At 46.0% G+C, this 25,500-nt stretch overlaps 3 protein-coding genes across 8 annotated transcripts in view; 2 read left to right on the top strand and 1 right to left on the bottom strand.

Moving 5' to 3' along the window:
• The window catches only part of Mon1 (vacuolar fusion protein MON1 homolog), a 476,225-nt gene that overhangs the window by 127,703 nt on the left and 323,022 nt on the right, over window positions 1-25,500 (bottom strand). The gene's annotated exons all lie outside the window — the stretch shown is intronic.
• The window catches only part of LOC119173510 (glycerate kinase), a 270,522-nt gene that overhangs the window by 218,843 nt on the left and 26,179 nt on the right, over window positions 1-25,500 (top strand). The gene's annotated exons all lie outside the window — the stretch shown is intronic.
• On the top strand, window positions 14,332-19,343 carry LOC142818139 (uncharacterized). Its single transcript, XM_075896531.1, has one exon. The coding sequence runs from the start codon at window positions 14,540-14,542 to the stop codon at window positions 15,686-15,688; it is 1,149 nt and encodes a 382-aa protein (XP_075752646.1). The 5' UTR covers window positions 14,332-14,539; the 3' UTR covers window positions 15,689-19,343.

The following is a 25,500-nucleotide window of genomic DNA, read 5'->3' as shown; positions in this document are numbered from 1 at the left end:
TTTCAAATTTTATAGTAAAATAGCACACCATTCTGAATACCACTTTAGTGACATATTTGGAATACTGTTTGGGTCTGACCATTTTGAAACCTCAAGATTTAGTTTCAGGTTATGCACTCCAGAGGAACTTAGTTCCAGATGAGAAAGAGCGGGTATACATATACTTTGCTGCATGCGAAAAATGAGGGAGTGATGCCGTTATCAGTGCAAAACCAGATTTGAAGTAATTATTAATGGCATTTTCTGCAGCTCCAGGACTAAAGGAGGATTGGTCATCAAGAATAAACCATGAGGCAATAGACAATGCAAGACTAATCGACCTTAAACTATGGATAGATTTTTTTTCTTAAAAGTAGCGAAGATGTTGTTAAAGTAGCACTTCTTAACCTCTTTCATTCTAGGTTCTAATTTACTTGTCAATGCTTAAAATGAGAAAGCATTATCAATGATGATTCTTACATAAACATTCTATGCTATAAAAGAAATTAATTATATATTTACGGTACCATGTGTGTGTTCGGTTGTAATATATTTTGGGGCACATACCGTATTTACTCGCGTAAAGAACTCACCTTTTTTTTTTTTTCCAGAAAAGTTGTTGCCAATTTAGGAAGAGGGTTCACTACGCGGGCGAAAAAAAGTCACGGGAGTTATAACAGCGAAAATTTCGAGTGACGACATTGCTTGTTTTGACCCGTGAAATGCGCAACAAATTTTTTTTAGCCCCAAGCTCTTTTTGTTTTGTCTCGTAATGAAAGTGCATGGATTGACTCCGAAGTGTCGCCCAGCCACTTGGTTTTAATGCTCCAGTGCATGCTGTTAGTAACCAGCCGTGTAGCTAGCGTTCCGGCTGAACGCTCCCTGCGCAGCAAGTGTCCCAACTAAGTTTACAATGACAAACCCAACAACGAAAACGCAGTGTCGGATGGCGGCACACAAACATGTTGCGCATGCACAACGCGCCGTCGGTGTGGTGGGTGCCGTTGCGCTTTGCATAGGTCTGAGGTGGTGAGTGCAGCAAGCGCGCGGCGTGTTCCATGACGCAGCGCGTGCGCCATTTTTAATGCCACGCGCTTTGTCTTTATGCCGCTGTGTTTGCGTGGCACTATCAGCAAAGAGGTTTCTCCTGCATTCGACAGATGGCGCTTTGTCGTACGAGGTACGACTTTCAAATTTTAATTGATGTCGTCCGCGTTCGCGCTGCTTGCAACTATATAAAATTTATTTATTTATTTTTACATACTTATTTATTTATTTTCAAATTTTTGCAGTCTGATTACAGGGCTACCGCAGGAAAGGGTACAGAGCAGTAAAAATACAAGAAAGAAACTGCGAATAATTGAAATAAATACCAACAATGACAGATCAAATAATTGTGAAAAATGCTGTAAAGATAATTACACAAACATTGCAAAGCTCGAAGACGTCTTTTAGTGCCTTCAAAAATTCATCTTTTTCTAATTAGCGAATGTCACCTGGTATGGTATTCCACATTTCAATACATTGGGGAAAAAAAGTGTAATTGAAGAAGTCTGTGTGATGATGAAACACGTTGAGTGTATGAGATGTTGAGTGTACGGCTGTTTCTGGTGAATGTTGTTTTAGCAGGGGTTATGTAGTTGTTGTGCGATGAATATTGCGGCGAATTGAAAAAAAAGTGGAAAAGTTTGAGAGACTTTATGTCACATATTTTAGAAAGTGAAGCTAAACTAAAGTGCGTTAGGTGGGATGTTGGTGAGAAATTGCAGTCATAGCATTTATATATGAAACGAATGGCTTTTTTCTGGATGTATTCAATGCATTTTATGTCACTGATTCTGTATAGGTACCATACAGTGGCGCCATATTCAAGTACAGTGAAATCTCGGTAGAATGAATCACATATTAATGAACTTTTCAGATTAACAAACTTTTAAAAAATCCCGTGCCAACTGCTAATAGTTTCTTTGTGAAGTTATTTCACTACTACGTATTTGAACAAAATACCGAACATTTCAGAATAATGAGCACTAATTTAGTTCTGGATTATATTAACAATGCCTCACTACAGCAAACTCATGTTCTGAAATCCATCCGTAGGGACCACCGGAGCGGTACACAAGCAGACCACACAGCGAACAGACGCCTTACTTCTCGGAACACGCGCGACGGTGTGAAGTAGTGCTACAAGTGTGAAAGGGAAAAAAAAAACAAAACGACGACTTTTTCTTTCTTTTTGTTAAAATGCCGACGCTGCAGATTTACAAGCGCCGAGGCGAGGGGCGAGGGCAACACGGCAGGGCAAGGTCGGTGGCAGAGTGGGAGTTGTGAAGCAGGAAGCATGGGCGCGGAAAACCTGAGACAGTGAGGGAGCGGGAAATGCGAAGAATTTTCTTTTTTAGCTCTTTCTTTTCATTGGAAGAGGTGGTGACAGCTGTGACGCTTCAGGTTTCTTTATCTTTGTCATTTCTATATGTGCTCCAGGAGGCCTTGTCAGTCGTCTTCTTTTCTTTTCGGCGATTACTTATTGCGTTTGCAAAGCAAGTCGGCGTTCACGCTGCGGTGCTACTGAGTTCATCTCTGCTTGCGACGAAAAAGCGGAAGCAGTTTTTCCTAAGCGACAGTGTGGACCGCAGCACAGGAATGTGCATGAGCTGGAGACCTTCGCGCTGCAAAGCTTGTGCTGCACATGTCAAAAGAAACAAACAACAAACAGACTTTTTCAAGTAAACGTGTATGTTTTAGTGTTCACTTGTGCATGCTTTTCTCGTGACAAACGAGTTCAAGGACCCACCGTTCGAAATGTAAGTCACTTTGATTGGTGGAAAATAAGTATTTAATGTTAATTTTCAAGGTTTCGCTATAACAACCTTTCAAAATAACGAATAAATTGCCATAGCCCCCTGAAGTTCGTTATACCGAGCTTTTACTGTATTGGCCTTACCAGAGTTTTATACGTTAACAATTTTCATTCTTTTGGGGCTTAACGTAGTGAACAACCGTTCACTACGTTAAGCCCCGAGTTTTTTTTACGTTAAGATATCCGAGTTTTTTTTAAGTTTTGTTGCAAGTTGTGTCGATGTGTTGAGACAATGATAAGTTTGTGGTGAAAAAGAAGCCAAGATATTTGTATTGTGGGACCTGCTGTACAACGTAGTTATTGAATGAATAATTGAATGCTGATGGTGTTTTCTGCCTCGTAAAACACATGGCAACAGTTTTTTGGAAATTAATGTTCATCTGCTAATTCTGACACCATGTACAAAAGTTTAAGAATGAAGCGTTGAGTGTATGATCACCAGGTGAATTGATTACATGATACAGGACACAATCATCAGCATAAATACGAATTTTAGTATAAACTATGCTTGGTAGGTCATTAATATACAATAATAATAGTAAGGGCCCTAGCACTGATCCCTGGGGGCACTCCTGAAAATACCTGTGTTTCAGATGAGTGTAATGTTTTATAAGACACATATTGGCAACGATTTGAAAGAAAACTATCAATCTAGTCAACAAGGAGAGGGTTCTTTAGCAAAAAATTGAGCTTATATAGCAGTTTGGAATGAAGAATAGTGTTGAATGTTTTAGAAAAGTCAATGAATAATGCGTTCTCCGGAAAGCCTAAGTCAAGAGTGATCGAAACATCATGTGTGAAGTCTGCGAGATGAGTGATGGTTCTGAATACACGCCGAAAACCATGTTGTGCACTGGAGAGGACGTTGTTAGATTCAAGAAAATTGATTATGTGGTTAAAGACGATATTTTCTAGCAGTTTGCATGAGTGCGATGTTAATGATGTAGGCCTGTAATTTGAAAGAGATCGCTTAGTACCTGAGTTGTGTATAGGAAGCACTTGTCCACTTTTCTATGATGATGGCACAGTTGATATAGACAATAATTTTTCGAAAATGTCTGACAGGTATTGGCCTGTCCATAATGAATAACGATGGAGAAACATGTTAACATTGTCTGGACTAGACGACTTTTTTTAATCAACATGTAAAATCAAATTGAGTACACCTTCTGTAGACACAAAAACATCACCAAGAGAAACAAGCGAGGCACAAAATGTACTAAGAAAAAATTTCATGATTATCTTGAGTAAAAGAGTTGGCAATGACCTGTGGCTCACTTGTGGGAGTTCCGCCAAGAATGAATGTATTAGTGGTCGATTGATGCGGCGAAATCGAGCTCCGAAGTTTTCTGGGGATATTCTTAACCATATTTGGTAAAGTAATTGTGTAGAAAGAGTCCTTAGCAGCATTCATTTTACTGCAAAGCTTTTGCTTTACTGCATCAAATTCGGCTCTCGCAGAACATTGCCATTACAACTTGCATGTCTTAGTCTTGCTAGATGACGCTTTAAATGGAGTATTTCTCTCGTTATTCATAGAAGTTCAATGTTTTTTGTTTAGTTTTTATCGAAACATAAGTTTCAACACGTTTTTGAACAAGCTTATAAAAATAAGACACCAAGCTATTCACATCTCCAGTATAGCTAAATTCATTAAATGTATCGAATTCAGTACTTAAAGTGTCAATTATGGACACATCATTAGCCATGCTATTGTCATGGTAACTTATGTACAGTCGACTCCTCTTAAACGGAACTCGAAGGGGATCCACAAAACTGTTCCATTTATCAGAAGTTTCATTTAAGCAAAGTACACTTATTTAGTGAACCAAGACCTTTATTCAAATTGCACAAACCTCACCTTACTCATAAGAATGAGTAGGAGAAAAAAAGGAGTGAAGAGTGGTTTGTTTGTCAAGCTTGAGTTGTTTTTTCACAAGGTACACACCCATGCCTGACAATCTAGCTAGAAATTCTGAACAAGCCTCATGCTCAAAATAGCGCTGCCAAAGTTCAACAGCTTCTTTAGCTGATCGGTCTGGTGGCACCACTACACTGGCAGTATTGTCATCACGTTCATCGCTGGAAGGTTGATCCTCATCTTGCACTTCGGCAATCATTTCCTCGACAGTCTCTTCACGACAGGCACAAATATTTTCATTAATTGATTCGCAGTCCTGCAGCGTGAAAGGGGCAGAGGGTACAACCTGATTTAATACTGTCTCAATGTCGGCATCAGCAGGGCTGTCTTCTTCATCAAGTACTACTTTCTTGCACTTGAAAGTCAGCATGGTGAAAGCATCTGTGTATTGTTGTTGCCATCATTTGCTCTCAGGCACAGGCCAAAATGTGGATGGCTGCCAATAAATCTATGCTGTAGCATTTACTGCTGCCTGCTCTATGCAGCATTTGATAGAGCAATTGTCTGCAGTTGTGAACTTTAATGTTCTGAATAACCCCTTGGTCCATTGGCTAGATCACTGCTATTGCATTGGCTGGCAAGAACTTCAGTGATGGCTTGGAGTACTTGAACCTAACCATGGGCTAGGCAATTGTCCATGATGAAGACAACCTTCCTGCTTTGCCTCGTAAATCTTGCGTCTTCCTCTCGAAGCCAGTTTTCGAAAATGGCCATGGTCATCCACGCTTTTCTGTTCCCATGGCATGCAACGTGAAGGTGTAGAATTCTTTTGAAACAATGTGAGTGCTTTGATTTTTTCATTACCAACAGCATCAATTTCTCATCTCCTGCCATGTTTGCACCCACCAGCACAGTGATGCGATCTTTGCTGCGTTTTCCTCCAGTACAGGCTTCGCCTTTGAAGGTGAAAGTTTTTGATGGAAACGCCTTATAAAAAAGACCCATCTCGTCGACAGTGAAGACGTCTCGTGGCTCAAAGCCCAACGAAATTTCCTTAAACCACCCCTATTGCCAGGCGGTGCAAATGTCTCTGTTGACTGCACCACTCTCAACTGAGATTGATTTGAAGACTAGGCCATGGCGTGTTGTGAAGCGGCTGAGCAATCCGTTGCTTAAGACAAAGTTCTTAACATTCATTCGCATGGCGATCTCTCGAGCTTTCTGCTCGAGAATCGGTCTGCTTATGGGCAAATTGGAACTTTGTGCATGCTTGAACCACACAAAAAAACTCTTCTAGTTGCTGTAGGGCATCGTCCGCATCTGTTTAGATGTAAAGGTCCCGTTCTTAATAGTCTTTCCAGATCAGCAACAGCATCGATTTCGGGATGTATTTTTTCGCCACCTCCATTTTGGGCAGGCCGCTTCGATCGAGCTCCTGAAAAATTTGCAGTTTTTTTTTCAGGCCAGAGTGTATTGTGCGGCCGCTTTCTCTCCTTCAGACTTAACTAACACCGTGATCCACCGCACTTCGCCGCACAAATAGGCCTAATGCACAATTGACTCGTCGACCTGGCTCCCACAGCCATGAGCGAGAATGACTACTGGATTGTCTTGTCTCGATCTTGAGGTGTTGCCATGCTATGGTTGTGGTTCACTTTCATTTTTTCGTTTTCATTCTTTATGTTCAACAAGTCTTTTACAACCAGTTGGGGGGTCCATCAGGCGAAAAGCAGTGAGACTACACTATCTTTAGCATGAGCGAGTCTATGCTGTGTTTGGAGTCTGTGCCGTTTAACTGTAGGTGACCAATATGCACTGTTTCAATTAACCAATGAATTTTACTGCGTAACACATAGAAATCCAGCCATATGAGCTCGTTTAGTTCCGTTACTGAGGCATTTTTGTTTAAGCGAGTTTCGTTTATTGGGAGTCCACTGTATTCATGTCGACGTTTTGTAACTGTGTGGTTAAGACATAACAATACGCCTTTGTGATCAGAAATGCCCTTAATGACTTGAGATGTAAAGCCCCTTGTATGAAGTAACGCTCTCAGAAAAACACAGTTTAGGAGAGCACTGTTTCTTGTGACATCAATCATAACTTGCGGTAGTCCTAAGTTTAATAAAAAATTAACCAATTCCTGCGAATTGGCGAATCAGCACCAGGATGGACAGCGATTGCCATAAGATGCCGGGCACATTGAAGTCACCCATGCAAATTAGGTTGCCTGAAGAAAACCCTTTCCGGTTTAAGAAACTGCCGAGTGCCGTTAACGGATTCAATGATGAGCCGGGGGGACAATAAAATACACTGACAATATTCGCGATATGGACCTTACACCAAACAGTTTCAATGTCTGGAGGTGACTTCAATACAGAAAAACTCAAATCAGACCTCAAGAAGATGGCAACGCCCCCACCTCGATCATGTTGTCTATCAGCACGAACATCATTGAATCCTGGTGGAGTAACTTCCGACTTGTAAATGTCAGTGTGAAGCCAAGTTTCTGTCACACCAATAATGTGGGGACAATAAGTTGCAAGCAAGTGTATAAAATCAGGAAGTGTATTATTGAGACTTCTAACATTAATAATGTTACGAGTAATGTATTTATTAAACTATATGCAATGCACAGAGCTCGGCAAACAAGATCGCTAACATTAATAATGTTACGAGTAATGTATTTATTAAACTATATGCAATGCACAGAGCTCGGCAAACAAGATGGCGCCACTTCATCAACAACCAGCAACCGTCGTCTTCTTTCTCTTTTATGCAGCAAGGCTGCGTCGGCTGCTCTGTATCATAACCACCTGGCGGTAGAAGCACCGTCTTGGTGCTTGAGCTACTTGCATGCGGTGGGAGGAGGGTGATAAGGCTTGAGTCGAGCTATGTGCACGATGCCCCTCGAAGCTGATGATGATGACGTTGGATCGGCTGGAACAATCTCATATGTAACGTCAGTCATCTGACGGACGACGCGGTATGGTCCAGTATAGCGTCCAGTGTAGCGTGACAGCAGTTTTTGAGAAAGACCTACACGCCGAATGGGGGACCAGAGAAGCACAAAGGAACTTGGTGAAAAGTGCACATTTCGATGATATGAATCGTAGAGCTGTCTTTGGTGCTTCTGTGAGGCCTACAGATGACTGTGGGCGAGTTAGCGTGCATGGTCGGCTCGCGCGATGGCTTCGCCAGCATATTCAGTGACTGAGGGCAGCAAAGTGTCAAAGGTAGGGCAAGTTCTTGGCCGTATAGAGATAGTATGGCGAATAGCCGGCAGTGTCATGACACGACGAATTATATGCGAACCTCACAAATGGCAAATGAACGTCCCAGTCTTTGTGGTCAGTTGCTACCTATTTAGAAAGCATGTCAGTTATGGCCCGGTTGAGGCGCTCCGTAAGACCGTTCGTTTGCGGATGGTACGAAGTGGCAAACTTGTGCTTGGCAGAGCAAGTGTGCAGAATTTTGTCAACAACAGCTGACATAAAGGTCCGGCCCCGGTCAGTGAGGAGTTGACGCGGAGCTCCATGTACTGAAATAATATTGTATACCAAAGTTTGCCACATCGGTCGCGCAACTCGTCGGAAGTGCTCGTGTGATAGCGTACCGTGTCGCATAGTCAGTGGCGACAGCAATCCATTTGTTGCCTGAGCTGGAGATCAAGGATGGGCTAAGCAGGTTGAGGCCAACGTTAAAGAAGGTTCTGTGGGAATGTTGATTGGCTGAACGAATCCAGCTGGTAGGGAAGATGGCTTTTTGCGATGCTGGTAGGGCTCACAAGCGGCGATGCAGCGTCGAACAGAGCGGGCAAGACCAGGCCAAAAGAAACGACGATGTACACAGTCGTATGTGAGAGAAACTCCCAAGTGGCCCGCCAAAGGAGCGTCATGAAGTTGGTTGAGGACAGTCGCATGAAGATGTGCTGGTATGACGGGGAGTAAGTCATGGCCATATGGATCGAGGTTACGGCTATACAGGATTCCATCTTTGACCAGGAACATTCGTAGAGATGCGTCGTGAGGCATTAACTCAAGCTTTTCAATGATGGCACGCAGAGAAGCATCCCGGCGTTGTTCGTGGCTAAGGTTGAGTAGCTGCGTCACAGACAGAGGGTCTGGAAAGGTGTCAGTATGGGTGGCTTCTTCCACAGGGTAGCGGAATAAACAATCCGCGTCTTGATGCAACCGCCCTGTTTTTTGTATGGTACGGTGAATGTGTATGCTCGTAAACGTAGGGCCTAACGAGCGATGTGTCCTGTGGGATCCTTCAGTGAGGCCAGCCAGCAGAGTGCGGGGTGATCGGTGACTACTTGGCCACAGTCAACATCCGCTACCGGGTGAAAGAGTTAAACGTCACTCCGCTCCGCTAAACGTGTCCGCTAAACGTGTCCGCTGGCGATGCCCGAGTGCAAGGTCAGAGGTACAGGAGGGGGCTCACTGATGGCTTGTTGCTGCTCCGACGAGACCCGAGTGACGGACGGAAAAGATAGCGTGGCTCACCGTTTGCTGTCCCAGAGAGTACCTGACCACTCCCGACGCAGCGCGCGAAAACCTCTCGGGAGTCCCCGCGCGCGGCGCCACAGTCAACATCCGCTACCAGGTGAGGGAGTTAAACGTCACTCCGCTCACCCACCACGGCAGACAGCAAAGGAGGGCAGACATGTCGAGACGTGAGAACGGCAGAAAAGGCGGCAAAGCCCGCGCAAAGGCAGCGGGCTAGCCTCAATTCCTACAGGCTTGATCAACGCCCCAGGAAAACAGGGCGTTCTTCTTCAGGAGGTTTGTCAGTGGGCGTGCGATGATTGCGAAGTACTTAACAAAGCATCGAAAATAGGAGCACAATCCCACAAAACTATGAACGTACTTTGTGAACTTCGGAACTGGAGAGTTCGTGACGGCGCGAATTTTCTCGGGATCAGGGCGGACTCCTGCGGCATCGACGATGTGGCCAAGTACGGTTATCTGACGATGAGCGAAGGGGCATTTTGAAGAGTTCTGTTGAAGTCCGACTCGACGAAAAACTCTTAAGAATCCTCAATAAAGGATCGAGATGGGAGACGAATGTGGACGAGAAAACGATAACGCCGTCTACATAAGCAGGTTGACCATTTCAGCCCTTGGAGTAATGAATCCATCATTCTTTTGAATGTGGTCAGCACATTACACAGAACAAAAGCCATAACTTTGAAATGATAAAAATGGTCAGCAGTGACGAATGCGGTTTTCTCATGGTCGATCTCGTCGACAGCGATCTGCCAATAGCCAGATTCAAGGTTGATAGTGGAAAAATACGTAGCACCCTAAAGGCAGTCTAAGGCATCATCGATTCTAGGGAAGGGGTAAGCATCTTTTTTTGTAATTTTGTTGAAATGCCGATAATCTACACAAAAGCATTACGTTCCATCCTCCTTCCTGATCAGGATGACAGGAGAAACCGAGGGGCTGCTCGAGGGCTCGATTATGTCTTTTGCGAGCACCTTTTCAACTTCCTGTTGTATGACTGTACGCTCGGACGCGGAAACCCGGTATGGACGTCGGTGAATGGGACTCGCGTCACCAGTATTGATGCAATGAGTAACAACACTAGTTCTGCTTAAGGACGTGCTGGCAAAGTTGAAAATGTCACGATAGGACTCCAGGACAAGACGGAAGGCTTCCCGCTTGATCAGGAGTGAGGTCTGATGGTACCTTGCAGTCAACGTTGACCCCCAATAAACATGATAGAGTTGGATCACGGTCTGAGCTGCGGCAATCATCCACTCTGAAGGGCTCAATCCTATTGTCTTTTAGGGCAGTAATTTCGGCCAGTGAGATACCTTGGGGAAGAATTTGGGCCGTAAGGGCGAAATTGACAATAAGAAGACATGGGCGGTTTCCAGCAATTGTCAAAATTGTGTGCAGAACAGCAACGCCACGCGTAAGCATCACGGCATGAATTGGTGCAACAATGTAATCGCTGTCAGGTGCAGGTGGCGTAGAGGAGAGATCAATGTGTGTAACACAGTTAGGCAGAAGGCATATGGATTCGATGCAGCAAAGACGGCTTTGGGGTGGGTCGGTCGGATCTGAAAGTAGAGGCATCTTAAAGTCAAGACAGCCGGCTGAACAGTCTATAAGGGCAGAGTGAGCAGTTAGAAAGCCCATACCTAGAATTAGATCATGAGGGCAATTTTTGATAGCGGTGAAAAGAACAGCTGTGTTTCTATCACACAATGGGCAATAGTCACACACAGCAATGGCACATGCCGATAAGGGGGGCAGTTCCCCTGTCGGCGACTCGAACGGCTCAGTTCAAGACTGGTGTGACAACTTTCTTTAATTGGTGACGAAGAGCAGCACTCATGATGGACACATGCGTGCTGATATCGATCAACGCGCGCACAGGTACATTGTCTAAAGTAACGTTCAAAATATTTCGGGTGGTCGGTAATGTTACACAGAAATTTCTTGCAGAGGTTGTCGTCAATGCAGCTCCACCTCCAGAAGCTGCACTGCCTAGTTGTCCAGTAGGGGGCGCTGCGAATAGGTTGGAGTTCAAGCAAGATTAGAAATTAAGCAACGTGGAATAGGTAGGCTTGCTTTAGGAGCTCACGGGAATACACCAAATCAGGGAGTACAAGGTGATATGGGATGGACATCATTTGAGGGCAGGGAAGCTAGCAGCAAGATAAAATTTGAGAAGCGATTGAGAGAAATGGGGGAAGAGCGTTGGGCTAGGAAGGTTTTCAGCTACTTGTACATGAAGAATGTCGATACAAAATGGAGGAAGCGAACCAGGAAGTTGACTGGTAAATACTTAGAAAACAGCAGGTGGCCAAACCAAAAAGAACTATCGGTTAAGAAGAAAGTGAAGGAAACGGAGACTGACATGTGGAGAATGGGCATGATAAAGAAGTCCGCACTAGAGATCTATCGAACGTTTAAGCAGGAAATTGCCAAGGAAAGGATCTATGATAATACTCGGGGTAGTTCTCTACTGTTTGAGGCCAGAACGGGAGTACTGCGAACCAAGACATATCGGGCCAAATACGAAGGGGTAGACACAGTATGCAGTGCGTGTGGAGAGGAAGAAGAAACTGCCGAACACTTGATAATGTTCTGTAAAGGGCTTCACCCTATAGTTCAGGATGATGGCGCAGAGCTTTTCAAAGCACTGGGGTTTAGGGACCGGGAGGGCAAAATAAACTTTAAGCGGGTAGACTTAACTAGAAGGAGGTAATCTGATTGGTGGCTAAAGTCAAGGCACGAGTGAAAATTAAACTCTTCACTGCAAAGTACGAATCCTCAAACTCTTTTTTAAGGAAAAAAAAAATATAGTTTTTGGTTCATTAGGTATTACGGCTTAGTGGCGCTAGCCACCGCCCGATCTAAAGGGTACAGCCATATCCATCCAGAGGCAGGACGGCATTGCGGGAGCAAACGAGATTGACGGCGAGCTGGGGATGGGGAGCGAGCGTAGCAAGCTCTCGTCAGAGGTGCGGCAGAATCAGAGAATGTGGTCGGCATAGGGAATCAAATGCTGAGGATGACTGGTGGACAGAAGTGGCCTGTGGGGAGGCCCATAGTGAGCCGGCGGAGCCCAGTGATTGCGGCAGTAGCGAGCGATATGACAGACGCGTCGGCAGTTGAAGCATATGGGCTTGTTGTCCAGTGTACGCCGTTCGGACAAACTGCGTTGTCGAGAGTAGTTTGAACCAAAGCGAGGAGCGGAGGGACGACGATAAAAAGGCTCGGCAGAGCAGACTGCTTGAAGAGGATGTAGGCCCAGGTTCGATAACTCCTGACGAATGAGGGCTTGTATCAGTGAGATCGTGGTCGGTGAAGAATCAGGCGTTGGTAATGGAGTGACTACTGGTAGGGCTGCCTCGACGAATTATGCGGGCGAGGTTGTCACATCAGGGAACTTGTCGGAAGGCATCATCGCATGAAATAGTAGCCGCTGTGTTCGGCAGGCGCGTGATGCCGTAAGTGACGGGGCGGGCTTTAGTCTGTTCTAGACGGCGGCACTCTGTCAGGATCGTGTCGATGCTCGTGACATTCTTAAAAACCAGCAGGTTGAAGGCATCGTCAGCAATTTCTTTAAGAACGCGATTAACTTTCTCGTCTTCTGACGTGCACAGGTCGACCTTGATACAAAGCGCCAAGACGTCAAGAATGTATGAGACGTACGATTCAGTATACGTCTGGGTGCGAGTTGCGAGAGTCTTCTTGGCAGTGAGCTGACGACCAGATGAATCGCCAAAAAGATCACGGATCGTCATTTTGAAGAGATCCCAGCTCGAGATTTCGGCTTCATTTGTTTGAAACCATGTCCGCGACGTGCCGTCGAGGTAGAACAAAACATTCGCGAGCATAAGCATGCGATTCCAGCGCTGACACGCGCGTATCGATGCAGCCAGGAGTCAACTTCGATGGCACCGTCAGTAGAGAAAGTTCCAGGATCCCGCAGGGGCGTCAGGGTGACGTAGGTTGTCGACTTGGCTGGAGATGCCGGTGGTGATGTACTGGCAGTTGAAGTAACCGAAGAGTCCCCGGTGTTGCAACCGCTGCACGTCTCCGTCAAGGTATGGAAGTCGTCCACTTTCACCAATAATGTTACGAGTAATATATTTATTAAGGGGAGATGCGGATCGAAAAATCGCGTTTTTTGCGAAAATTTCCACTTTTGAGATATTGCTTCTAAAATCACTTTTGATCAATCAACTATCATTTCGCCAAAGGTCATAGCTGAATTCAAACAAGAAAGTGGTAAAAAGTCGATTTGCGCTAGTGAAGGTAGCTGCCGAAGTCGCGAATTCACGCTTCCGACGGCTATTTTTGAAAATCCGCCACTTGGCAACACGATGACGTCCGCCATCGGGGTTTGTTCGGTGGTGTAGATCAAGGCTCCTTCTAGTGTACAGGCGTCCCCCTAGTTTTGTATTTTAGTGAGGAATTTCACAAAACAGTCGTTTCCAAGTCGGTTTACAGCCAAGCTGCAGCCGCTTCGCGCATCTCTACCGGTCACATGGTACGCTACCGAGGCCGCCATTGGCTACATCTGATCGGCCTCGCTCGCTGAGCGCTTGCGACGATCGGCACTTACCGTGCGTTTCTATGTTTTCCCGAGTTCACCATGGATAACTCGAAGAAGCGAGACTTCCGAGCACGAAAGTTTGCAAGTAAGAACAAGTACCAAGGGCGTCGACGTAAACCAAAGCGCAAAGCAGCGGTAGAAGAATGCGAGCCGCGGGCCACTAGGCCTAATCAAGGCAGCGGGGATACGGCGGCTTGCAGGAACTTTGACGAAATCGACGCCGCGATCAAGTTCATCAGCGCATCAGAAAAAAAGATTGAACAGTTCGAAAGCGAAAGAACGAAGAGTGTTTGTGGCTCTGTGAGCGGAGTATTTTGTGACATCGGCGCACTGACATCGATGGTAAGCCGTGCTGTTTGTCCAACATGCCACACCGCTGGACTCGTCGTTCGCGACACCGCAAGTAAACGTAAGGGCCTCTCTTCGTTCCTCGAGCTGCACTGTGATAACAGTGAGTGTCCTGAGTCAGTGGTTTCTGCCGCGCATAGTTCGCGGCGTGTTCTGCCGGAAAGACAGCCCACCGATGCCGGTGATGACTGGAGCTACCGAAGCGGCAGCTCGCGCGACAGCTTCGCTGTCAATGTGAAGGTAGTTGTGGCTGCGCGTGCAATAGGCATTGGGCATGAACAGCTGTCGCGTTTTTGCGCTATTCTTGGACTGCCAATACCTATGCATCATAAGACTTTTATTGCAATCGGCAAAAAAAAGTTCATGCTGCAGCTACCAAAGCTGTGCAAGAAAACCTGGCGAAAGCGCGGATGATAACTAAAGAGAAAGTGGATGGGGCTGATGTTGCTGTCATGTATGATGGCACATGGCAAAAAAGAGGGCACAAGAGCCACAATGGCATCGGCACTGCTGTGTCTGTGGACACTGGTTTGTGCCTAGATTTTGAAGTGCTATCGAATTACTGCCTTGCCTGTAGCCGGCACCAGGACTTGGGTGATGAGGAAGAAATATGGCAAGCATTCCACACACCTGTCTGCGAAAAAAATACAGAGTGCTCCTCTCATGCCATGGAGACTGAGGCAGCTTTGCGCATATGGGGCAGGACATCCTCATACACAACACCATTGCGCTTCACCAAGTTCCTCAGGGATGGGGACAGCAAAGCTTATACCGCTGTCGCTGAGGCCAAGGTATATGATGAAGCTGTTGTGGACAAGGAGGAGTGCACAAACCATGTGGCCAAGCGTCTAGGCACTGCACTTCGGAAACTGCCAAGACGACTTCCACGAGGGGAAAAGCTGACAGATGGCACAATTCAGAAGCTGCAGAACTATTACCGTATTGCAATCACAAACAACAGAGGTGATATTCTGAAAATGCATCGTGCCATCTGGGCCTCATATTTCCATTCATCATCGAGCAACACAGCAGGCAGCCACCGATATTGTCCAGAAGGGGCGACTTCCTGGTGCAAGCATAGGCGAGCCGAAGCGCTTGGGGAGGCCCCACCCGACCACACACCAATCTTGACCAAGGCTCAAGGATTGGCTGTGCTTCCCATTTACAAGCGGCTCACAGATGAAAAGTTGCTGGTGCGTTGTATCCAAGGGAAGACCCAAAACGCTGCAGAATCTTTGAACAGCAAAATCTGGTTGTTTTGTCCGAAGACTAAGTTTGCCTCCCGGACAACAATGGAAACTGCAGCTGCTATGGCCGTGTTGTGGTTTAATAAAGGACAATCAAGCTTTGAACACGTGCTAGAGGAGCTTGGTGTAGTCCCACCAGATCAACTGATCACCCTGGGCCAATCCCACGACCAGAGGAGAATCGAAAGAATGTCTGCGTGTGAAACAGCCGAGGCAAGGGCCCATCGGCGGAACGTGGCAAAGAAAGCGCGCCTTGATGACTCCCTTCTCAAGCGGCGAGAAGGATCCACATATGGAGCAGGACAATTTTAGGTGCTCTAGCTGTGTCCCTTCTATGATATCACCAAGTTTTGTGCAAATCGCACTGTGTAATCATGAGTAAACATATTTACAACTTTCAAATGCATTTTTCTCGATTTCCATTTTGAGGTAATTCTCTCATCTTGTGCACAATCTTTCTAGGCATAAAATAGTCCTATCTTGATGAAATTTTGCACAGAGCTTAATCAGCCACTCTAAAATACAAGTATCTACTTTAGGTTGCAATATACATCACAGATTTTTTATTACACAACTTGATACACTGATAGAGAGATGTAAAATATGCATTTAGTACTTTTAATTTTTTTTTATGTAGCAAATAAATTTTCTGTTTGAGGTACTTTTCTGTATTGTACTGCTCAAGTGCAGCAGAATAAGCCATTTTGCAATTCTGTGTGAAAATTTTTAGTAAGCTTTATTATGTGCACAAAAAACACTATATTTTGATATCAAAGTTGTAGTAACTCCGGAACTACTATAGCTATCAAAAAAATAATTGCAGTTATGAAATCAGCGCTGCAAGCTTTATTAACACCTAAAATTTCAAGGAGCTGGGTTATGAAATAAAAAAAAACCTTTTTCGAGTAGCATCTCCCCTTAAACTACATGCGATGCACCCAGCTCGGCCAACAAGATGGCGCCAGTTCATCAACAACCAGCAACCGTCGTCGTCTTCCTCTTTCTTGAAACAGAAACGTAAAAAAAGGCAGTCCGCAAGTAGAAGACCGTGCAGTCCGAGCCCTCTCGCCTTTATCTTTTTTTGCAGCGTTTCAGATTTGGTTGACCGCGTGGAGGTCACCAGGCGCTGCGAGTGCCGTAGAACACTTCCAACTTGCGTGTGGAGCCACGCTACCGCGGAGATAGCGGGGCGCAACGAGTGCTGGAACGCACCTTCCAGCTCCCACGGTGTTGGATATATCCGAAGCCTGGTAAAAATACCGTTCGATATAAACGTGCGAATTTCTATACTTTTACAAAAGAATTTCAAGGGGATAACTTGAGAGTTCGATATGCCCGAAAATTCTATATATGTGGGTTCGACATATCTGTGTTCAACTGTATTGCCATGGCGGGAAGTAGTAAGCACCGACCATTCGCAGAAATAAAATGGGAATCAACATTCTGGCCCATTATGGAGGTCATGTTCACAAAAAATGAAAGTTTTTCAGGGGTGTCGGTTTTATGGGCTTGGTTATGTGAAAAGGATTCCTCATTGCAACAATTCTTTGAAGGCTGCAAACTGCAGTTCTGTGCACAATCTTTAGAAGCACAAACTCAATGATGTTGAGTGGTTGGTGTTGAGCCTAGGTGTCAGCTACGACCTGGCTTTAGAACCTGATGTGAAAAGTGCGGTCGTGGAAAGTGTGGTCGTGTGAGTGGATCCATAACCTCTAAGCAGACCCATTGCTAATATGTGTCAGTGACACTCCTATTGTGCTCTATCAGTGTGAGTTGTCCTTCTTTAATCAACTGCTCACGTGATGACACATCTGTGGTAACTATTCCGTGCCACTGCACATGGGTGGATGTTTCCCTGTTTTTCAGCCTATACCAGCAGTAAACAATTAGTAGTTTCTCTCCCGTCTGTCTCTTTCTTTCTCTCTTTTTTGTGTTCTTAGAATAGCGGCAGTTACGAAATGTTCAGCAGATTAAGGCACCAACTCGCCTAAAGACAAGTTCTCCTAAGAATGGTTGTCTTAGACAAGCGAGACTATGAAAATAAGCTCGATTTATGCTCGAGGACGATCGAACATTTGTGTCCTTGAGTCATGATCTCACTGCAAAACTGCAAAGGGATTTGCAGAAGCTGTTGGCTGACATGTTTCGCCTTGTGCCTCCTCAGCAGAAGTCCATTTATTTTTCCCTTCTTTACAACGATGGCTCTGCTGCCGCTCTTTACGCGTTACTCAAGACCCACAAGGAGGGCATCCCTATGCACCCAATCATCGACTTCACCCACTCGCTTATACACAAGCTATCAGTTACCTTTATAGAATTATCTCCCTGTAGTCGGCAAAAACTGAAACGGCTGTTTAAAACTCACACCACTTCATTGAAAAAGTTCACGACACAGTCATACATGATGATGAAATTCTAGTGTCCTTTGACGGAAAGTCATGTTGAAAAAGTTCACGACGCGGTCCTACATGATGATGAAGTCCTAGTGTCCTTTGATGGGAAGTCACGTTACACCACTGTACCCATTGACTTCACTGTCAAGGTCTGCACTGACGCGCTCGATTCGGACCCAGGTCTTTGGTAAAGAAGAACACTTGAGGGTGGAAGCTTGGGCTAGTTGGTGCGTAGTCATATTTGCAAGTTTTTTTTAGCGTGCGAACATAGGAAAAAGGAACAGAGTAGACAGAAAGAGCACTGATTTTCAAGTAACTTTATTTCGCAGAGTGTCATGTTACATCCCATGCACAGTGGGAGTCATCTACTTGATTACGCTGACACATGGGAACGCCTATGTCGGCCTAACCAGCAGGTGCATAAATGACCATCTCAGAGAACACCGAAATAACATGCACAAATGTGGTACAAGGGCACCTTGGCATCCATTGCCGGGATTGTGGTTCCACCCCTCTCTTCGATCAGTGCTCTATATTGGCAAGGCATAAGAATAGGCTTACTCGCGAAATTATTGAAGCGAAAAAAATACACCTACTAGGTGATAAATATGTAAGCACCTTATCTGTTGCTTTATCATGTTAGAACGTGATTACCTGGCTGGGCTTTGAGGCAATCGAGGAACCGCCACATGTGCTTTAATACTGACGCATAGATTAGACTTGTTGTGATACTATGGGCAGAAGAGTGAAGACGACAAAAAAGCGCGCCCGGGATCAGGAAGCGCGTGACAGCGTTCGAAGCAGCGAAACGGGCAAGGACAGACGGTTCTTGACTGAACGACCGGTCCGGGGAACTAGAAGACGTCCTCTAGGCTCTGTACTGTCCTTGACTCCGGCTGGGTGACTGGCCCAGCGACAAGGCGATCCGCTGCTGTTCCGGCTGCCGTTGCTGACAGCTGGACAACCGGCTAACGAGGCCTCGACTCCGGCTGGGTGACATCCCAGGGACCAGGTGAGCTTTCGCTGTTCCGGCTGCCATCCTGAGTGGTTACGAGTACTCGTTTGCTGTGGGCCGCTGGTCCTGCTGCCGTTCCGGGTGGCTGGCACGACCCAGGTGTGCTACTGGGATGAACGCGGCGGCTGAGAGCTGTTGCTCTAGTGCGGAGCTTTTGAGCGACCGCTACCCTCCTGCTGCTACTGCGGCAGAAGGCCATGAGGTGGCGTGGGCCAACTCACGTTGAAGACGCCAACGAGACAGACAGCACGTCACCCCGAGCGATCAGCGTTTAAGCCCAAGCAAAAAACGGCGAGCGACTTTTAATTAGTGAGAGATTTCCCATAGAACTGCATGTGACAGACTATGTTTAGAAATGCTCCATTAATAGTTGCTTTTCCCGTGTAAATATTATTTGTGTGTGTGTGCTCTCGTGGCTCAATTGTTTTTTGGCTAGCGGTCCTGGGCCCAAAACTTGACCCTACGTCACACTTGTATTTTATGCTCCTGTTCTGTATGATCCTTTTCGACACATATATATTTTAACACTCTGCAAAATAAAGTTAGTTGGAAGTCAACACTCTTTCTGTCTACCCTGTTCCTTTTTTTTATGTTCACGCACTGAAAAAAAACTTGCAAATAACACTTGAGGCTCCAGATCTCAGCAGATTTCCAAATTTTTGTCTGAGCAACACATACCTCAAGCTCCAAAAGTTCTTCTAACAAATTCATGGCACTATAATGGGAGTTTTGATTTCAGTCACAGCAGTGAATTCAGAAGTGGAGTTAGCAGGGTGCCATGCCCTGTCTTGTTTCACGCCACATCCAAGGGTATTCTTACGCTATCGGCACGACTGTTTCCCCGTGTTTAAAGGGTAGACTTTAAGCGCTTTGCTCTTGCACCTTAAAGGAGTACTGACACCTTTTTTCGGAAGCGAGTTTACTCTGCCATACAAATCTTCTGTATACAGAGATGGTTAAAAGCAAATATGATGCTCAGGGAATTCTGATCACATTTCTCGCGGCACACCTACAGAGATCGACACTAACTTGATATCAGGCTACAGTATTAATCCTGGTGACTTCACACAGCAGTCTGGCAAGTTGTGATGACGTCAAGCACCAAAACACAAAAAATGGCAGCTTGCGCGTCGCCCTCTCGATCGTCTGCTCGCACTGTTCGGTCTTGAGGTCACTGTCATCCAGCAAATGAATCGTTTGATTTAGAATTGCTTGTCATCCAGCAAATGAATCGTTTTATTTAGAATGGCTTGTCATGGCACCAATATTTTGCCCTGTGGATGGTCTTGCACCAGTTAAACAGAGGACAATAGGGGCTTTTAGCTTGTACCTATACTTCTTTACGTTACCGTGTTACCAGATAGAATCTTCGCATGCACGGGTCTCTGCAAAACGTAAACCTTTATGTAGCGTAATCTATCCGCTGGATAGACGAGTATATTACGCTTCTATGTTTGAGGCCTGATCTCGCAAGTCCACCTTTGTTCGTAGGAACTCGCTATATCAGCATTGCAGAGACTCCAGCCGCCAAGTCAAAATAAGCCATAGTGCGAGCACCAGCAGCGATTATATTGTTTCAGCCAAATCACCAAAGCTAGAAATGGCCATGCTCGCCTACAACATCGAAGCCATAAACATGCAAGCCCCCGATAGGCTGGATCTAGCAGAATTGAAATGAACCAGGCAATCCCAAAATTTTTATTGCTGAAGCTCAGGGCAATGTATGCGCAGTGCGAAAATGGCATAGCGGCGGCGTTATTATGAATGCGTTACCTTTTTAATCATTTTCACCTGAAAAATAATATGCATAAGCGAACGTGTTGACGACCGTGGTCGCACAATGTGTCACAAGATGTCAACACCAGAAATCACACTCCTGCGCCAAAGTGCGCCAAGTCAGATTTACTGCGCCATTCTAATAACATCAACGAAAATTGCGCCAAACTGTGCCAAAGTCGGATTTGAGAGCTTCTATCACCGGCAGTAGCCATGCCGGCGCGCAAAAGATGTGCAACTTGTTCTCGAGGCCACCAAAGTTACAATCGCGTGCCTAGAATTATTCTGCTGAATTAACGGCGGTCACCAGTGCGTCCTAAGTAATCCACAATGCTATCTTTGGTGCCGATGCAACTTCTGTTGTTCAAGTCCGCTTAACGGTGAAACGCGCTCTTTGCAGGGACTCGTGACGTCTAGTCCAATCAGTGTGTAAAACTGTGGCGGTGATTCGTCGGTGGACTTTTTGATATCGCAGTCTATTTTCTTCCTGTCCACAGAAGAACACGTGTATGGTGTACATGCGTTGACACTTTTCCTTTAAAATACTTTATTATTTATGTATCTTTATTCAGAAATTTATTTTCGTAAATCCTTCAACCAGCACATCTGCATTTGTAATCGCTGCTGTGGTAAAAGCTCCTAAAACACCCTGCCATTTTGAACTTGAGATTGCTAGGGTCCGAAATTCAAAATTTTCGCATGCTCTTTTTAATGTCATCTCATTATTAAAGGCATGCTTCCTGGTGGGAAGCTGGAATCCAGTTTTAATATGTGCAGCTTTCAATACGAAGGCTATCGCTGGCAGCTCTGGGGTCGGAAGACCTACGGTGAAGCAGGTACGCCTTGTTACACAACCGCCTCTCGCTTTTTAAGGTCAAAAGCTGACGGTCGAAAAAATTAAACACCACGTCATCGCATTTATTGCTTCTATTTTGGAGGGGGGGGAGAAGAGGGCAGAAGCTGCATTGCATAGAAGAGGAAGAGGGCAGAAGCTACATCGCTTGAATGGCGCATTCGCGAACGCGCTATCTCGTGGCCTAATGAGACATGTTCATAAACTTTTTTTCCTAATATAATCTCTGCTTCGTATTTAGATAACTGCTGGTGCGAAAACCGCTTTGGCAATTGGAGAGATCATTGTCCCTTTAGCCAACATTCATCTGAGTTATGCAACGTCTTGTCCAAAAGATACTATTTGTTAGTTTCACTTCATCAGATTTAAAATGAATGTAAATATTTCAAGCTCTTCACAGAAGACAAGAGCCCCAAAATAGTTATTCATGCCCATGAATGTAAATGCAACTTGCTTCTCCTCTAGGATGTGAAGTTAGCTGCTTCAAATTGCTCCAAGATGGAAAATTTTACTGCTTCATTGTGCTCCAGAATAGAAACTTGTGCTGCTGTAAAGTGCTACGAAATGAAAATTTCACTGCTCCTAAAATTGCTCCAAATCAGAAGACCTCGATGGCATGGCTGTGACACCATCCTTGGAGTAACCTTGTATTCTTCTTTTTGTTCCTACCAGGATACCAAACACGATAAAAAAATGCCTTGTGATCTTGCTGCAGTGGTGATTCAGTCCTCTTAAAGCTAAATATAGTTTAAATGCAGTTAGTATCACCAGTTATTGTTTGCGAAAAGGTAAAGGCAAGTGTTTACGTACGTACGTTAAAGTTTACGTCTTAGGCAACATTTCTAGAACTAAGTAAGTTACAAAACTCCCCGCGTCAAACAATTCGTCACATGGCGTCGAGGCCGGTTTGGTGGCGCTGGCGGAGCAACAAGCTTCCGCTAGCAGACGATAACACGCAGCCGTCTTGGCAAGACGCCGTGGCGGCCACTCTGAAAGAGCTTTGCCAACAGTATATTATTGGGGTTTCTTGTTGTGCTGCTGCAGAAACATAATAATGCGTAGTATTTACCGATGTAAGGCAAATACATTATAATTATGGCTTTCTGAACTGTCCACGATAAACCATGCTTGATAGCATAGCATAGGAGTCTGTCCATTAGTTGCTAGTTGGTGTATGTTCACAATTTGTTTTTAGGCACGAAAAACCGAATTACAATGTATTGTATCCTCTCTTGTGACTGTGTTTTTCGTGCCTTAAGATAAATCGCTATGTGGCACAATGCTGTGGCTTTTGTCTGGTTCTGTAGTCAGCTTTTTTTTTCATATCAGTCACATTCTTTAGCAACTTAGATCGTCGAAAAGCTGCGTGTGCGGTGCTTTTATTAAGCATGTCTTTCCTCTGCTTCTTCTTGAGTTCCTCTAATGAAATCTGTTAACACAGCTGAAGCCAGAGCTTCGAGACCGCACTTTGGGGTATCGATGAGCACTTTGTAGTCATTACTCTGGAGGCTGCCTGCTGATGCATTGGGACAACATGAACACACTTTCAGCTTTTCTATATCCTCCAGAAGTTCGGCCAATTGGGTGATGGTATCTGCATTGCCGGGCGACTTGGCTAAGCGATAGTGACGGCTGCTAATGGTGACTGTCATGTCTTCTGCGACGACTATGCATTTCTCCACAAATGACGCTCTTTTTTTTTTCTTTGAGCACTAGAAACACCACAAGACTCTTGTCTCGCCATTCTCAACAACTTTCCGCCAGCATTCAACAGGAAAACAAACGTTTTCTATGTATTGAAGCGAAATTTGGACACCATTCGTTGACGACATGTCGGAACTTATTTCATTGTATTCAAGCTCAGTGCTCGGAGATAGTCCATTTTTTTTCGCCGATGATATTCTGAAAAGTACTCGGGCAGCTTTCGCTTCTTTGGGATGGGTTTTGAAAGCTAAGCGGGCACATTTGGGAATATCTGTGGAACGCATCCTTCAATGTGGTCCCACATTTCTCTGGCGATTTGTACCTCCTTACTGTTGATGACGTCAGTGAAAGCCTTCAGGATGTCCTCCGCATGAAAGTGCATATCACACTCACGTGATGTGCTAGGCAGTTTTTTACCTGCACGAGGAATAGCGATGTCCCATGCCTTTCGCTGCTCAAGTTCATGCGAGGCACAAAAGAAATGTCTTGGTGTCTCTCATTTCCTGTAGCCACTTGTACAGCTGGGAACGCAACATGTGGGCATGATGAAAACGTGCAATAAAATCAAAGCAGAACTGGGCATGCTGAAGCATAAAACTGTTCGCACAGAAAGAAGCTTCCACGGATAGCGACACACTGCAGTGTCAGCGGCACTCGAGTTCGCACAGCTGAATTCTCCGGCAGCGTCTCATTCTCCGGCAGCGTCTCCGTGCTTGCACGGGAAACGCTGCACTGCGTTAACGTGGACTCCGAGCCCTGAGCGCGTCCACTCGGCGCGGTTGCCCATTGGTTCAACGAACATTCAAAAAACAAAAGTGAACCTTCGAGCTGGGACTGCATAGCAACGCATCGCCAGAGAGAGAGGAGAACGAGCCGAGATTCGAGCCGGGACCACAGAGCAACGCATCGCAGAACGAGCCGAGACGCCAGTGGCGTCGGACGTAGCATATCGAGCTCCTGCACCCAGTCCAGTTTCCTTATACATGTAACCACTGCCGATTCACCTGTAACTTAGCACAATACAGTTTTTCTTAAAATTTGAACCTTCCCTTGACTACATTCATTCGGACAACGCTGACATGGCGCAGCCGACAGGATGTGAATCGACCGAGCTGCATGCGGAGGAGGAAACGAGCTGCATGCGGAGGAGGAAACGACGCCACAAGAAGGAGCGACGCCACGCTATACATCGTCTCGGGACTCCGAAACGACCATCGTCGAAAGGGTGTTCACGACCCTCGACCACAGCACGATGGCCAATGCAACGAAAAAGCAACTCGTCGACGAGCTGAGAGGACGAGGTCTATGGTGCTCCGAACGAAAGGACGAGCTCAAGCTCATCGCAAGAATCATCCGCGACAACATCACTTGCCAAGCCCTAGAGCCGATGGACTCGTCAACGAAGGACCATGCTGCCTATGACGTCGACAAGCAGGCACACCTGGAGACACTGTCCGCCGACAACGCGAGGCTTTGCGCTGAACTGAGCAGCCTGCGAGCCCAGCTTAACCGTGCGACCACGAGTGAACGTGAGACATTGCACGAAGGCCATCAGAACGCTTCACTGCCAACGGAACGGGTGACGACTTCAACCCTCGGGCTGCACCATTCCGTCCCTGCTAACATAACGGTGTCCTCGGGTTCGACGCGGCCACCGTCACTGAACGACGGCACCAACCAAGACGCGGCACGCCCCGTCGCGCCGACCGTTTCATCGCACGAGGGAGAATCTTCCATGGCCCAGATCCTCGCAGCGCTTGTGAACACACAAGCCCTGCTCGCCAACACGCTGTCGAGAGGTCCACCGACGACGAGCCCGATCCAGATTCATTCCACAAGCGACACGTCATCCTCAATCCCCTTGTTCGATGGGACGCCGCAACAAAGTGCTCACGAATGGATTACGCAAGTGGAGAGAATCGCAGCGCTCGCCCACTGGACGCCATCGCTGACGTTGGTGAGAGCAGCGAGCCGCTTGACGGGATCTGCCAAGGATTGGCACAGCGCCTACGGCTCACAGTATGACACCTGGGAGCAATGGAAAGAAGCGCTCATTCTCCGATTCAAACAAAAGCTGACAATGCAGGAGTTCCTCGAACTGCAGACGAAGCGACGCCTTCAGAGCCACGAGACCATCGTCGAGTACATGTTTTCGAAGAACGCCATTCTGAACAAGGCACTGTACTGTTTCGCAGAGGAAGAACGAATTTCCCTCATTCTCAGCGGCATCGAGGACGACACATGGGCCAACCCACTCGCAGCGCAGCTGTGTGGCACAGTAACTGAACTCATTGACAGAGCGGCTTTGCTCGACGCGAGGCGTCGCACAACCGTGTGTGCCGAGAACGACAAGAAACCGTCATCGTCTACAGCGAGCCGTGGT

The sequence above is a fragment of the Rhipicephalus microplus genome, chromosome 5 (assembly GCF_043290135.1).
Source record: "Rhipicephalus microplus isolate Deutch F79 chromosome 5, USDA_Rmic, whole genome shotgun sequence".
NCBI lineage: Eukaryota > Metazoa > Arthropoda > Arachnida > Ixodida > Ixodidae > Rhipicephalus > Rhipicephalus microplus.
Note: the sequence above shows the minus strand (reverse complement) of the source record. Positions and strands in the feature narration are given on the sequence as shown.

Bases quoted from the DNA above. Each gene is read 5' to 3' on its own strand.
- LOC142818139 (XM_075896531.1), top strand. From the start codon at position 14,540: ATGATAACTAAAGAGAAAGTGGATGGGGCTGATGTTGCTGTCATGTAT.